The 16,286-nt window shown below is 38.4% G+C and overlaps 1 protein-coding gene across 1 annotated transcript in view; it reads left to right on the top strand.

Moving 5' to 3' along the window:
* Window positions 1–16,286, top strand: part of STK3 (serine/threonine kinase 3) — a 142,260-nt gene that overhangs the window by 71,141 nt on the left and 54,833 nt on the right. Inside the window, exon 9 of the mRNA XM_048068668.2 lies at window positions 7,702–7,894. Within this exon, the coding sequence (XP_047924625.1) occupies window positions 7,702–7,894 (193 nt within the window). The remainder of the gene's footprint in view (window positions 1–7,701; window positions 7,895–16,286) is intronic.

Here is a 16,286-nt window from a genome sequence, read left to right as displayed (position 1 = left end):
GTAAAAAGAAGATACCATAGTAAGTGGAGCAAACAAAAAGGACGTAATAGCTGGTGCTGCTGGCAGACTGGGAAATGACACTTGTCAATGATGATTTCTTCACCCACCCCCCTTCCTCCCATTGATGGATAAATAAATTTCATTATTTCTGGGTGGTAATTATTCTGGAGAGGTTTTGTGCCTTTTTCCTCTTTAGCTTCATCAGATTATCAGAAAAAACTTAAAAGCTACCATAAGCTATTTACTACAGCAAAAATACCATGTAATAAATGAAAGGGTATCCAGGTATTTTTGCTATAAGATTTATATTGAATCATTCTTCAAAAGTTTGCATTTACCAAAAGATTAGTAAAAAGAGTTTTTAATCCTGCTTTGTTAAATATTTTGGTTCATGTTCTTCTGTGCTGTTGAGAGATATATTCCTTATGTCTTTGTATGGTTTTATGATTCTAAAAATAATCTGTGGTAAGGATTGTAAAGCTGTGATTGGGATGTAATTTTATTTCTGTTAAAATTGTTAATATGATATTTGTCAGTAGGCATGATCTTTGCTATCAGTAAACATATGTCTATATCCATTTTGTAATGTTTGGTAAGCCTTGACTGAAAAAAGTTTGGAAATGCTCAATTTCATAGAAAAAGTGAAGTTGTAGGTGAGTAAAAGAAAGATTGCTGATGGTGAGGTAAGGAGGAGGGATTTCTTTATTGACAAATACAGTTAGTCGAAAGTCCATGTGAGGTAGTGACCTGCAAATGGTTTTCATACTGTCACAATGTACGACTCATCTTGTTAAAAAACGGTTTTAATAATCACTCAGTTGTGACACTGACTTCCCAAATCTTGCCACTGAGTTTTAGTGCAACACGTCGTCATAAGAAATTCCAGATGGCTTTGAGAGATGACACCAACATCTTCAGTTGCACTTGTTAAAGATTCTGAACAGCTGAAAGCACAAAAATAAGAAATTGTGCTGAACAGCGGGACAAGCTGTTACATTTTTTTATTTAACTGGAGAAGGTGTCTGTACCGTTTTTCCTGAACGTGTGTTATTCGTATGTTCACAGTGCAATGCCATGCATGTTAGAAGACTGGAGCACAATGTAGGAGTGAGGCCCTACTCAAGTGACATTCAGGACAGTGCAGATTTGAGTTTTTAAAGCTTACTAGGCAGATATCAATGAATGAGGCCACAGGTGGTTTTAGGAAACCACAATCCTGAAAAATACAGGTGGTCTTGTGTGCTGTTTGCATGATCAAGCAGCTCAAATGATAGCATAGGTTTTGGTCAGCCAACGTGCACTGACGGCTGCGGTTCTACGACAGGCTGTGGCAGTCCCTGCCTATTCTTTGCGTAGCATGAGTGATGGGAAGTCACAAGTCTATTTCTTCATCTTTTAGTGTCTACAAATGTTTTCAGATTGTATGTGGAATCGGAATCACTGTTCAGTTGGAAGGTAGCAGCCACATAGCACATAAATTCTGCAAAACAATACCTTAAAAGTGGATTTGTCCCAGTGATACGGCTGTGAAGGCCTAACCTGGAGGTGCTAAGGCAGACTCAGGCCTGAGGAATGTGCGTGTAGTAACTCCTAGGAGCAAGGGCAAGTGTTGGTGTTAATGGTAAGCAGACAGTCTATCAGTGTTAAAGGTCTCTCATGGGCAGTGACTTGAGTCCATATAACTGTTGAAAAAGAATGGTTTGAGTTAACCTATCTGGGGCTTGAATTTATTGCTCTGAAACCCCAAGAATTTCCTATGCGAAGCTTGAGCAGTTGTGCTAATTGCTCACTGCTACGGGTGTTGGGACCCCTCAGGAAGGAAGGCGTAAAATATCTGTAGTGTGATGTTCTTTTAGTTAGGAAACAGGATTTAGCTCTAACTACTATATTTGCATATGTGTATGTACATTTAATTCCCTCTTAGTTACGTATGTATTGTAATGGACACCTGACCAAGTGGAATGAGAAGGGATGGGTGATTGTGAAAAACTGCCCTGGGGGTGTTCAAGGAAAGGTTGGACGTGGTGCTTAGGGACACGGTTCAGTGGGTGACATTGGTGGTGGGGGGATGGTGGGGCCAGATGATCTTGGTGGAGGTCTCTTCCAACCTTTATGATTTATGATTTCACAACTAAGTACTTAATTTTCAGGATCAATTCAGTTTGTTATCCTTCAAGTGAGGAAGAGTCACATCACCAAAACCACTTTCTACTTCTTGGATTTACCACTTGCTGTGAATGCTTTGTAGTACAGGAAGTTGTCAATCACAATGAAAATATTTTCTGCTCTTCAAAACCGTATAGTATACAGCCGTAAATAAACGGCTGTGTTTAAATACAGTCTTTATGTCTATATCCTTCCAGAGATATATAATATCATTAAAAATAGCGTGCTCTGAATGGACTTCATGCCTGTTACAAGAGCTGCTTGTGTGATGAGAATGCGTTCTGACAAACTGACATGTTTTGATAGGTGCTGAGGTAATTGTACAGATTTTTTTAATTAAGCAAAAATTGCAAGTGGTGTATTCTACAGAAGGTTAATCCCAATATCAAAGTTTAAATGTTAGTTTAGGCATTGCTAAACATGACCAATCTCTTCTCGTGTGCGTTTTTTGAAGTGTGGTGTGAGTTTGGTTCTGAGGTTGGGCAGCTGTATTGTGGGAATGCAAACCGACTTGTTGCCTGGCAGCTCGCAGGAAACACGTCTAAATATTTATTTCTGTGGATCTTTAAAGGAATGAGCTAATAAGCAGCTCTTCCTGTATGTTTTCTTTTGCATTTTAATGTCTCTATTATGTGAGGAATGTTTAATTATTTTAGGGTACTCAAATAATTACTGCTCCAGTAAGCAATGTTTGCTTTTTTCTTAGTCAGTTATCAGCTGGCAACTACCAGAGACTTAGACAACTGCCAGTTATCAGTTATTCCTATGTTAAGGCTTATTCATTCAAAAGTTCATTTGATTAATCATATATTAGTTATGAAACATCTTCTGCCTTTTGAGACCTTAGGAAATAATTGTTGTTCTTATTCCTTTATATGTTTATATCCTTTTTATATGTTTATAGTCTTTAAGTCATTGTTTTAAAAGACTACTGAGTCATTTAAGTTATTTTGTATTTTAAATCTGATACACCAGACTGTATTTTTAGAGGTTTTTATATTTACTTTCATGCATCTTTGTGTGTATGTGCTTGTGTGTATGATATGTTACATCTATTTATCTACCTATAGATAATATATGTAGCTTTGCAGGACAAATATAATGTTAAAACTTCCTGTTCTCATAGCATTTTTCCTCTTAAGTCAAAGGACATGTGTTATATGTAGCAATTGATCTTGACTACAGTCCTCTAAGTGTCCTGAAATTAAGTAAGAAATACCTAGAGGTTATTTTGTCCATTGAAATACACCTATCCAAGGGGTACCAACAGCTTTTCAGGAGCATATTGTTCAAGTCCTCAGCAATTTAGAGCCAAAAGGATGACTAAACAGTGTGGCAGGTGTAAGCAACAAGTCATTGTCACTAGGTTTGTCAGTTAAAAGTGTGTAGAAAATAAGTTTAAATGTTGTTTCATGGCTAAATTTAGTCTGAATGTATAGGTCTCTTGGAATTTGCTGGGATCTGAGCGTGTGCTGAAAGTCAAGTCTTTGTGTTTTTGCTGATATGTTTAAACTTATGTGTGTGCTCAGTACTAAGCATGTACTCAGGTTGTAGCTGGGCTTTATAGGTGTTAGGAACTTTTAAAAATCCTTGTTCTTTCCCAAACTGTAGTATGTATTTATGTAGCTACTATAGTGCTTTTACAAAAAGATAACTGCGACTACAGCCACGTTTTTCAAGGGTGATGATGAGGTGTTAATAGTAAATGAAATTATTTTACAGGATACTAAATTTTGCCAGCATGTAAATCTTCCTTTAATGTCTTGCAGTCTAGTCGCTGTCTTTGGTGCCATCTAGTGTTTTTTTATTCACACAAACCACAGCTAAAGAGATTTCAAAGGCAAGCTGCTATATTTCCTTGTCTTTTTTTTTTTTTTTTTAACTAGTCTTCAACCTTTTTTTTCCCCATACGAATCTTAAAAACACAACAGGAAAAATCAATGAATCTTAATCACTTCTCATTTGATTATATTCTAATGTAGGTTCACATATGATATGCAAGCTCATCTCTTCTGTGAATACTTTTCTTGTGTGTTGATGCTATCTTCTATGTAAAAAACATATTTTTCGAGTCTTGCACATTGCTACTGAATTGTTCTTGAGTTTGCTCTCCTGGTAATCGAGTCTCCATGATTATGTTTTTGTGCTTTAAGGGTTTGCTTTGTTAATCTTCTAACTTACTTTGGTAGATAAAGAGATCCAAAGAATTAGTCCCATAAGGTTGCAGGATATTGGCAATCTTTTACTTATTCTTTCTTTGGGATATAATGTTGTTCGGAGTTTCTGTGGTTGATTGTAATCTCTTTAGCATCTCAAGAGATGTTAGCTGTCTTGCTTGTGCACACTTCCAGTTGCTGTGTACTGGCAAATTAGAAATAAAAGTTTGATGCTTGTCACTTGTACACAAGAGAATGGCAGACAGTTTAAAACCATAGCTAGCTGTTTCTATTACTTGATTTTTGGATCTGTTTTTGTAAACAATGTGAGAACACGACACTTCAGCTTTAAGACCTTATATTCTTTCCTCGTTAAAATTGATATTATGTTTGTTTTTTATTTAATCAGGGAGTTTACCTGTTTTAATAACAGATCAGAAGTTCTACATCAATATTTATGAACTCTAAAGTATGAATCATAATTTGTTCAAGGAATCACTTTCATCTGTCATATAAACATGCACTTACATAATTTTATAAAAAAAATATCCTGTTACTTTTTCAGGTCCACTCTGCTTTTCTGCAGTATTAGCTAAATCTCATATTTGTGAGAAATACTGGGATGACAAATCTGGAAGCAACTGGGCTTACTTCAAAAAATTGATTACTTTTTTGTAGACACAGGCCCTGAAAAAACTCGATATTGCTCTCTTTCATTATATCATTCCTGATCTAGAGAAAACACTGCTGATCAAAATTGTTGTGTGCTTCCATTTTTGGGGCCACTACCCTGTTAGTACCGAGGTTGGCTTATGTGATTCCCAGTCTTCTAGATACTGGATGATAACTGTTCTCTGCTGGGAGCTAATAGTAAGACAAAGACTTTTGTGACTCTTGGATTGGAAAATAAAATGCTGTTCTTTGAAAAAATCCCGATACTTGATTTGACTCAAGAACTAAAACTCTGTATTTTTAATGAAGCAGAAGATATGAAAATGGTTCACTTATGAATCCGTTTCATATTTGATCATATTTCTGGCCATTACTCTTTTCTTTTTTTTTTTTTTCCCCCCCCACTTCTAAAACAAGAATTGAAACTTCAGGAAAATGTTTTTTCACTTCTGCTTTCAACTTTAGTAAGTTTAGCATGCGGATGTTAATACTAGGCAAGCAAACCTGTAAATCGGATGTTACTGTGTTTTAAAGTCAGAGATTTGCCCGTGTGTTAGAGATGCTTCATTTGTAGCCTTCAGTAGGAGAAGCAGCAGGATGTCATGACTAAGTCAGGCACTGTAGTGCTGTACTGAAAGAAACACTCATAAACAAACACCTTTGGCACTTCTAAAATACAACAAAAAAGAGAATATTGGATGAAAAAACTTTACTTTCCAAGTAAGGTACTTCTCAGGAAAGGTAAAATATAACTTACAGAAACCAGCGGGGTCAGCAAGAACATTCAAGAAAAATAAAAGTAGTAACAAAAATTAAAGTTGCCACCAGGAGGAGCACTACTAAAATATCCTTATTTATTTAAGGGCACAGTCCTCTAGTGCTGTATCTGTAAACTATCTCTATCTTTGGGAATATCATACTTTTTTAAGATAGGGTACTAAAAAGAGTGTTTTAGGACGCAGATTAAGAAATGCAAATGAGCTAATATTTTTAGAAATTATAATCTGGAAAATGATGATTCTTTTGACATTTGGAATTTTATTCACAGATTTAGATCTGTATCCCGGTTTCAGTATGTTACGCAGTTAGCTAGACTCTCTGAATTAAAATTAGATCTATTTTTGTGTCTCTGGGTTGAGACGTAGCAAGATTCTTTTCAGGAGCTGGTCTGTTGGTATTGCTACTTACTGCAGTTCTCTGTATCTGCTCTGACCAACGATTGGCAAAACAAGCACTCATGTAATATAGCTGGCTCTTCAAATTACATCTGTACTGCAGGCAAATCCCTGCTATGTTAGAGAATACCAGGAAAGGAAAGGAACTAGTTCAGTAAGAAACAGCAAGTTCCAGAACTGAAGGGTTTGGGGACTAGGGTTCTTTTTCCTTTGTACAGGTCTCTTCATAGTTAAAACATAAAATATATAAAGCAATAGGAAGATGTAAGCAAAAGGGAAAACTAGTGGGTCAAGTCTTGTTTCAACATTACCTATAGCAACAAGCATGTTATTTGTAACTGGCAAATAATAAAGTGTTAGATGATAGCTTTTCAAGATGAGCTGTGTAGTTAGAATATTTTGCTAATCAGGGATAGAGTTTGTTTGGAATGCAAATTAAGTTTTGTCATAGCACAGGGTATGCATGCATATATGGATCTTTTTTCTGTCTTGTCTAGGAAGGTTATAAAATCAATGAAAGTAGCATTTATACAGAAAATTAAAAAAAAAGGCATACAGTGTCTTCATGAAGAGGGATATTATTTCTTGCACTATTAATTACGGGTACACTTATTAAATTGTTTTTATTATTGTTGTTGTTGAGTAATAAAATTTACTCATAGAAAATGTATGTAGCCCATCACGTTATTCCTGAAATCCTGTACTGTCGTGCATATCCTCAAAATCAAACTTCAGAAGTGACTGAAATTTCCCAGTAGTGTTTTCAAATATTAGTATTCCACATAAATTTTATAATTCGTTAACTGCATTGTCACTATTTCTGTTTTACATTCCTGGCACGTTACTGTCATTGATTCAAAATGCTCTTTTATCTCTTCATAATGTTAGCTCTTCCCTCACCCCCACCCTTGGCTATTAAGCATGGGCTTTATAGATGTTTTTCTACACTGTATAAATCGTTTTGCTTGCTCTTTTGAAAGTTTTTCTTTAAAAGAGAACTAATACTTGAAGTAAGCCAAGCTGATTTTTCCATTCCTGGGGTGGACTTCCAAAACTTTCAGAAGGTTGTTTAATACTTGTTTGAACTGTCATCTGGGTGCTGTGTGATATAAGATGCAGGGCATGGTATTTATTTAGGGATGATCAGCACAAATCCTTGGTGATGGTCTGCTACAAAACAACCAAATCACCTTCTGTGACATGTGGTACTGATCTTGGATCCCAAAGAAGTAAAAGGGGTCTTGAAAATCAGTGAGATGTTCAAAGCTGGGTGCTGATGGAAAGTGGGTGTGTGGGACACACTTCTGGTAAATCCATCCTGCCATACATCTGGCAGAAAGAAGAAAGTTTTTATTCTTCCTTTATAAAGTGCTTTTTTTGTTTTGTTTTGTTAAATATTTTTAAGTCTGGAAGTCTAGCAGTACAACTAGGTCGTGTGAAGATACAAAAACCAGTGAATAAGCATCCAGATTTCTTCTTAACTTTGTTTTTTTGAAATGCGCTACTGAATTCTGACAAACTTTTCTTGATAGGATGAAGATGAGCTGGACTCGCACACCATGGTGAAGACCAGTTCAGAGAGTGCTGGTACCATGAGGGCTACAAGCACGATGAGTGAAGGTGCTCAGACGATGATTGAACACAACAGTACCATGTTAGAGTCGGACTTGGGGACCATGGTAATAAATAGCGATGATGATGAAGAGGAAGATGGGACCATGAAAAGTATGTTGCTGTTTTACTTCCCTTTTCTATTAATGCTACACTATGTTTTCTGCATGAGAATGTTGTGTCATCAGTGTCCTTTATGTGTCAAATTCTGTGGTTAAAAGTTGGTAAGAGGGGTATTTGGCACTGCTATAGTAGGAGATTCAAAGCATAAGCCTGGTTTTGGTACTTTGCAAGTCTCTCTGGAGGACTCTGAAATTAGTCTTTTGTGAATTCTCCTTTCTGTTACTTGTCTCTTGCTTTTTGCCTCTTGTCCCACATACATTTGCACCAGTTCCTTGGAGCTAAAGTGAAATGGTGTGATTGTGTGGGAAGCTGCTGCTTCAATGTCAGTGTTCATGGGAACTCGTCATGACTCTCTATGGGTGCAGCAATCACTGCAGGTCTTGCTGCAAAGTTGTTTTGTATTTCATGATTAACTAGCAGATTTTTCTCTTGGAAGAGAGTATTATTATTTGAACATTTGTTGAAATCTAATTCAGTAATGCTTGATTTAAAGGAATGATCAAAAAATAACAAAACCTAAATAAAAAAAAAAATCTAAATTGACTTCAGCAGCATAACTGATTACATAACAACGAGGAAAAAAGTTTCAAGGTATAAAATTATAAATTACACTGAGATATGCATAATGTGTAGTTGTTAAACAGTAAATTTACATGTTTACTTTTTGATCTGTTCATTGTTTGGCTGAGGACTGCTGCAGAATTAGTCCCACTGAATTAAACATAATTATTTCTTTGAATGGGCAGAATCAATAGGTGAGTCTAACTCTATGTGCCTGATCCTGTAAGTCATAATGTAATGTATTATTCCAGGATATTATTTAAATATGTTTGCTGAATCCAAGTATAAGGTTGCATTTCTGTTTGCATATATACACTTGCTGCAATTTGATTGGAAAGATGGGTTCGAAGTGCAAATCAGGTATGTTTTCTTTTTGGTTCAGTGTATAGCAAATGGGCAGGAAAGGGGGATTTGTTGATTTGTGTTTTTCTTTCTTTTAGTTTTCTTAGCAATAAACATACCTCTTGATTAGTGATTAGTTTAAGTAGGATGATTCACATCATGAAACCACTCTGTACATGCTTTAATTCGTTTTCATGCTGAAACAGTATTTGTCTATTAAACTGAGAGGATAATGGAAGGTTAGAATAAGTGATCTTAAACTAATACATTTCAACAAGTTAAGGAAAAGATTAGTGATGCAAAAAAATCTGAAAAGTTATTGCAAACAAATTTAGTGTAAAGGATAATAAAATAATTCTTGTGGTGGAAGTATTATGAAGTAGGGGGGTTATGCAGTTTCTATGCAGTTGTTCAAATCACCAGGGCTTAATAACTATCCACGTAGCTTTTCTATGTACTGGGGGGAAATACCTGTCAATATGCCAAACTGATCAAAAACGTTTCCTTACATTTACACTGAAATCTCTTATCGTGATTCTTTCTTATGTTGTTGGAGACGCTGTTTTTTTAAAAAAGTACAGTCATTTTCAGTCTGAATTTATTCTAGTAGCAATCTGTAATAAGAAAGTAATTACCTTTCTATACCTTGACATTTTGTCAGTGCAGTTCGTAAACCTGTTCTTCCCTCTTACCGAACAGAAGAATGCAGTCCCTGGGACAGCAGGCTTCCTCCCCCAGAGCTAACTGTCTTGACACCTGTAACCCCAGCAAAGGAAAGCCAGCACCCTGGAAGCAGTCTGATAGCAAGTGATGGTTTCATCTGGCTGGCAGGGGACAGGTTTGGGTTCCTGCATTTGCACAGTGAACTTTACTGTGTTTTACATTAGATGCTGACTGCTTAAAAGTTAGAACTGATTCAAGAATAGGGCCTCCACATCTGTCAGCTGAAAATATAAATCATGTTTACTTTAGCTGGTCTTTCTCCGGTTCTGTGATTCGTGTGTCATGGGCTGAAGCAGGAGCACTAGCAGGTGTCCTAAATAAACGTCACCAGGAATGGATGTACAAATCATTGCTCTTCTTGAGAGGCAGATGCAGATTTGTCCTACTTTCTGCTTGAAAAAGACAAGATTTTAGAGATCGGTTGCTTTTTTCAACCTTTATGGGCAAGATGGGTGCTTCCTATGTGTTTGCGTGACTTGATAGTAATAAATCAGACCAGGTAGCTTAGAAGTGCTCTCTGATACTTCTGAATAACACTTGCAAGCAGTATGGAGAAATAAGCTTAGTTAACTAGGGAAGAGGGCTTTTATTTCCTTCCTAGAGACACAAAATATTTATGACAAACATTTCTGTAATGCTCTTGTTTAGTTTCACATTTGTTTCCCTCTGCCTTTTGTTTCCCTGCTCAAGGACAAAATAAGAAACAATAATAAGTTTTTATTTATAAGTGCCCATACTTAGAGGCCTCTGGGAGCCATGACAGAAAATAATTAAAACCATGTATATATATTTTTTTCACAAACAGTGAATTGTGCCCAAATAAAACTGGGATTTGGAACAAAGAGGGCTGTCATCCCACCCCAACAAACCATACACAGCCCAGCAATAAACCACATTTGTGCTTTCTTGCTTAGTATGCCTGTACACGCTCTTCTCTCCTGCTACATACTGATTATGCAGTATGTAGCAGGAGGGCAGAAAATGCAGAGTACACATAGGTGGGAGGACTGAGTTAAGTCAGTCTCCTCTGTAAGGGTGCTTGGGTAGCTCTGAAATGCATACTTCTTAGGAAGGTCCCACAGCTGGATTTTCAATTCAAAAGAAAAAGATTATTTTTTTTTTATAACCTCTGACCTAGGTTCTGTAACAGTCTTGGTGTGGCCCAGGCACATGTACAACCCCCCTGTAGACTTCAGTAAGACTCCGCATGTTGTCTTGCTGTACATATGTTTATGGGATGGGACAAAAGAGTTGATGATAAAAGTTAAGAAGAGGTGAAAGAAGGACAGAATAAATAGCTAGCTTTGCTTGAATGAAATAAACGTTTTGGAGTGTAGTTTTTGATTTTATTATATTTTTTCCTTTAAGGATGAGATTTATTTTTCAGACCCTTAACTTGATACCAATATTCTCAGGGCACTTCATTTTCCTATTCTGGATATAACCCTTTAAATAAGACCTACTTAGATGTCTTTTCTAATCAAAGAAGTATTACTGATCCTGGTGTCTATTAGTTTTTGCACATTCTGCAATATTTTCTCCTCTTGTTGATAAATATAATTGGAATACTCTTACCAGTGCTTTATATCTGGAGAAAAAAAGAACTGCAATGAAAGCGATACCTCAGAATTTGAAAGCCATTTGCCATTTTCCTGTTTATGGACAAGTTCCTTATGATCCTCTTCATTACGTACTGTCAATGAATTCATACATACCGTAAACAGGTCTAAGAGATTGTTCTTTTCAATCAAGATTTCATTGGAAGACATTTCTGGGGAGGTTTTCTGTTTATGCTTTTTTTTCCTCATAGGTAATTTATAAGAATGAATGAATGCTCCATTTATGGTGGGGGGTTTTGTAATGTATACTATCTTCTGTAATGTGGAATTTTATCACTTTGAGAAAATCCAGTCATCCGATGTCAGTATATACCCATGTGCATTACTATAATAATAGAATAGAATAGCTGTGCTAATAGAAGTTAGTAAGGTGTGACTTTTTTCCTGTAGCACTGTTAGTTATTCCATGTTGGGTTCCTAAATGTTCACATAAATGGCTTTTAAAATTACCCAGCAACCTAATTCAGACAGTACTTCTCTAATGATCTCTTCAGCACTTAGCTTGCTATCTCTTGAGACTACATTGCTTTAGTAAAAGAGACTCAAACACAGAGTTCTTTGGATTTTACATCTCTCGTAATTTAAAACAATTCTTAAAAATTGTCTTCCCTTTTTGGCAATTAAGATGTCTTAGCTTGAATAGTGTAATTATGAATTTATAGGAACTCAGCAAGGAAATTTAATTATGGCCTGGTTTCAACAGTGCTTTAGCCTGGGCATTGATATTTCATTGATGTAGTTTTGTTTAAGCATGTTTACTGTGCTCACGTTAAGACAGTTTGCTTGATGCCATATGCAGGTGTACTAATGTTTTTCCTCATATGTACAGAAACTATGTACGGTAGCTGTTTCCAAGCCTCTTCCAAGACTTGAGACCTCTCCTGTGATTGGTGATCAAGTTGTACATTTATGTCACTAGTAGGAGTATGTTTTACAAATGGGATTTTTTTTGAAAGAAAAATAATGTTGGCAGTTCTGGTTCAAGAGCTGTTGCAAAATACTGGCTTAACATGGATTTCTTTGTTTTGCAGAAATAAAGTGCGCCTCAGCTGGAACACAGTAATGAGTTTATAACAGTAGTGTCATTGAATTTTTGTATTATATTTTTGGAAAAATATAACAAAATTGTTAAACTAGTTTTACCAGTCTCATTCTCAGGAAGCAAAGAAATACTTTGTGCAGGAAACTTTTTCTATAAAAGCCTTTAAACTTGAGTTCACAGACTCAAAAAAATAGAAAGTTTTCTCTGGTTGAAAAACAGCTGAATTTTCCACTTAAATGCCAGTTGCAATTATTGCTGATAAATAGGTATATTATGAAACAAAAATCTTGTATAATAGAGTTTTCAATAGTATAATAAATACCAGTTTTGTACTTTCATTTTTGCCCTGTTGCGTATCTGCCCTGAATACTGAATGAGGCCTGGGTTTGAATAAAGACGTGGGTGTGTAAGTCATACTGATACGACAACTACAAAATCAATAATCAGTAGCTACTTTATTAGGCAGATATCTGTAGTCAAACATTTCCTAGATACATTTCTTAGTCCTCTGTTAGGTTTCCGCCTGCTCTGGCCTAAGTAAATGGCGGTCAAGTTTCTGCTGATACTTCCTTGTGATTCAGAAACTCTGCAGACTGACCCTGAAGCCTCTGAGGTGGTTGCCTAATGGGCATTCGTAAAACGTGCCTGATACGTACTGGCAGAACTGGCCTGCTCATGAAATGCAGTCACAAGCTGTTTAGAATATGTCTGAACCACACAACGGCTCAGGTTGGAAGGGACCTTAAAGCCCACCCAGTTCCAGCCCCCCTGCCATGGGCAGGGACACCTCCCACCAGCCCAGGTTGCCCAAAGCCCCATCCAGCCTGGCCTCGAGCACCTCCAGGGATGGGGCATCCACAGCTTCTCTAGGCAGCCTGTGCCAGGGCCTCACCACCCTCTGAGAGAATAATTTCTTCCTAATATCTAATCTAAACCTACCCTCTTCTAGTTTAAAGCCGTTCATCCTTGTCCTGTCACTGACTGAGCAAAAGGTTTCTCCCCATCTTTTTTATAAGCCTCCTGTAAGTATTGAAAAACAGCAATAAGGTCACCCCTGTAGCCTTTTCTTCTCCAGGCTGAACAGCCCCAGCTCTGTCAGACTTTCTTCACAGGAGAGGTGCTCCAGCCCTCTGATCAACTTTCTGGCCTTCCTCTGGACCCACTCTAACAGCCCCACATCCTTCTCGTACTGGGGACCCCAGACCTGGACGCAGCACTCCAGGTGGGGCCTCACAAGCATAGAGCAGAGGGGAACAATCACCTCCCTCTACCTGCTGGCCACTCCTCTGTTGATGCAGCCCAGGACGCAGTTGGCCTTCTGGGTTGCAAGTGCACACTGCTGGCTCATGTTGAGCTTTTTGTCCACCAGAACCCCCAAGTCCTTCTCCACAGGGCTGCTCTCAATGAGTTCTTCCCTAAGCCTGTCCTCATGTCTGGGATTGCCCTGACCTAGGTGCAACACCTTGTACATGGCCTTGTTGAATCTCATGAGGTTGACACGGGCCCACTCCTCAAGCTAGTCCAGGTCCCTCTGGATGGCATCCCTTCCTTCTGTCCTGCTGACTGCACCACTCAGCTTGGTGTCATCTGCAGACTTGTTGTGGGTGCACTCGATCCCATCATCTATGTAGTTATGAAGACGGTAGTTGTATGCACTTCTGATGCGGTAGTGTACTGGTTGGAGAGCTTGCCCAGTGACTGAAGTCTAAAATCCAGGATCTCTTCAGCCCTATTGTATTCCCCACTCCCAGCTCCCATTTCCCAGGAGAATTACCTGCCACTGTGTTGTAGGCTAGGTATGAAACAGAAAGCCTAAGTATGTGTTATTGTGTAAGCTGCTGTAGCCTTTGTAGGGAAGGGGATAGTCCAAGGAAGATTAAAGCCGCTTGTGATATGGCTTCTCACACTCATAGTGACAAAGGAATTTATTCAGAGGAAATAAAGATACTGGCAGGAACTTCACAGAATTGCTGCAGCTAGGAGAGCCTCATCTCCAGACTTCACAGAAGGGGCAGCAGCTGAAAATGTAAGTCAGCTGAGCGGCAGATGGGGATCCCCAGGATGGGGAAGGCTGTGGAAACTTGTGGCTTTTGGCAAAAGGAGGAAAGCTTTGCTCTGGAGATTTGCAGCTGCAGAAGAGGTCCAGTGCCCTGGTAGTAATGGTGTGAGAGAAGGCTTTGCCTGGGGAAGCCTAAGAGGCTTCCCTTAGGAAAACGTAAACAAAGAAACTCTCCTTTGTGTTGAGATAATGTTAGTTTTCTTTGCAACAGCTGTAGTTGCACTCTACCTTAGCTTTGTGATGTGATTATACCCTACATTATTCTACATTATATCCTACATTATTCTTCATGAGCACGTTGCCCTTGCCCATCATCCCTGAGCCTTCTCCCAATCTAGGGGTTTATTGGTCAGTCCCAGGGACTTAAACCTCCCTGACATCGACTGGAAGAGGCACTGCAGTAAGAAATCCAGGAGGCTTCTGGAGGGCATCAGAGATAGTTTCTTGATGCTGGAACTGGAGGAGCTGAAGAGAGGTAATGCAGAGCTGGGTCTGCTATTCACAAGCGAGGCACAACTGGTTGGGGTTGACAGTCAGTGGCAGCTCGACTGTATTGACCATGACATGGAGGAGTTGAAGATCCTGAGTAAGAGGGACAGTTAGGTACAGACCCTGGATTTCAGGGAACAGATTTTGGCCCTTGAAGGGCACTTACTGAGGCAGCTTCAGAGGTGGCTCTGAAGGGCAAAGGAAGTTGAGAGTGCTGGCAGCTCTTTAAAGATGGCATTCCTCAAGCTCAAGCACGGTCCAGAACATCCCCAGAATCGGGATATGGTTGATATGTTTGAGGGCATGGTTGCTATCCAGACAGACCTAGACAGACTGGAAGAATGAACCTTAGGAAGTTCACCAAGGACAAGGGTGAAGTCCTGCAACTGAGAAGGAAGAACCCCAGTAATGCTACGGCCTGGGGAACTCTGCTGAAATGGTCCTGGGGATCTTGGTGGGCGTGAGCCAGCAGTGCGCTGGAGGAGTAAAGGTGGCCAGGAGCACGTGGGCTGTATAAGAGCATGACCGGCAGGCATATCAAGCGAAGTGGTTGTCTTTTGCTCAGTACTTGTGAGACCACATCTAGAATAGTGTCCAGTTTTGACTCCCTGAAACTGGAAAAACATGAATTGAAGGAGTTCCGGGTAGGATTACCTAAATAGTTGGGGTTAGTTTGCGAGGACAAGCTGAGGCAGTGACAGGTGTCCAGCCTGGAGAACGGTGGCTACAGAGGACCTAAAAGCAGCCTTTCAGTATCTGTGAGAAGGTTGTGAAGTTGGGCTGTTTGCTGGTATGTGGCAGGACGATTCAGAAAAACATAAATTGAAACAAAAGAAACTTGATATAGATTATTCCCTCATGAGGGTAGCCCAGAGAAGATGTGCAGTGTCCAGTTGTGCAGAGGTATAGTGATCTCTCGTCATCCCTTCCAACCCGATTTTTTTTATCGTTACCCTAAAACCTTGTAATTACATTTTATACTTAATGTATGTGTGTACTTTAATACTTTATGTTTTTTAATAGTTCAGGCTCTACCTGTACCTTCTGTACAAATCTCTTCTTTGCACAAGTTTTCCTCATAAAAAGGAATAATAGAATAATAGAAGTTTATTGAAGGACTTCTAAAAGGATTTAAAATCAATTTAACATTAATATTTTGCTGTTGGAAATGCATCATTACGAAGGTGTTTCTTCTTTATCATAGAACCATGGAATGGTTTGGATTGGAAGGGGCCTTGATGATTATTATTTATAGATGATGTAAATTGAATTTGATCAAGATATGCGTTAGAATGGAACGTGTATTCTTTCTTATTTTGAAATGCCTATTTAGAATTAATTTTCCCCATTATAGCTCTTTTAATTACAGTATGTTATTTAAAATAGGGTAACAGAGCTGATGTTGTGTTACATAAGTCATTGCCATGTTCATTTTATCCAGCATATGTTTTGGAGGAAATCTTACTATGCAACTCTGTGGGAACAGCCACACTGATTGTGTTCCTGTCAATGGTATTGCAGAGGTAGAACACATTTTTCCAGCATCCA

Source organism: Anser cygnoides, chromosome 2, assembly GCF_040182565.1.
Source record: "Anser cygnoides isolate HZ-2024a breed goose chromosome 2, Taihu_goose_T2T_genome, whole genome shotgun sequence".
NCBI classification, from domain to species: domain Eukaryota; kingdom Metazoa; phylum Chordata; class Aves; order Anseriformes; family Anatidae; genus Anser; species Anser cygnoides.
Note: the sequence above shows the minus strand (reverse complement) of the source record. Positions and strands in the feature narration are given on the sequence as shown.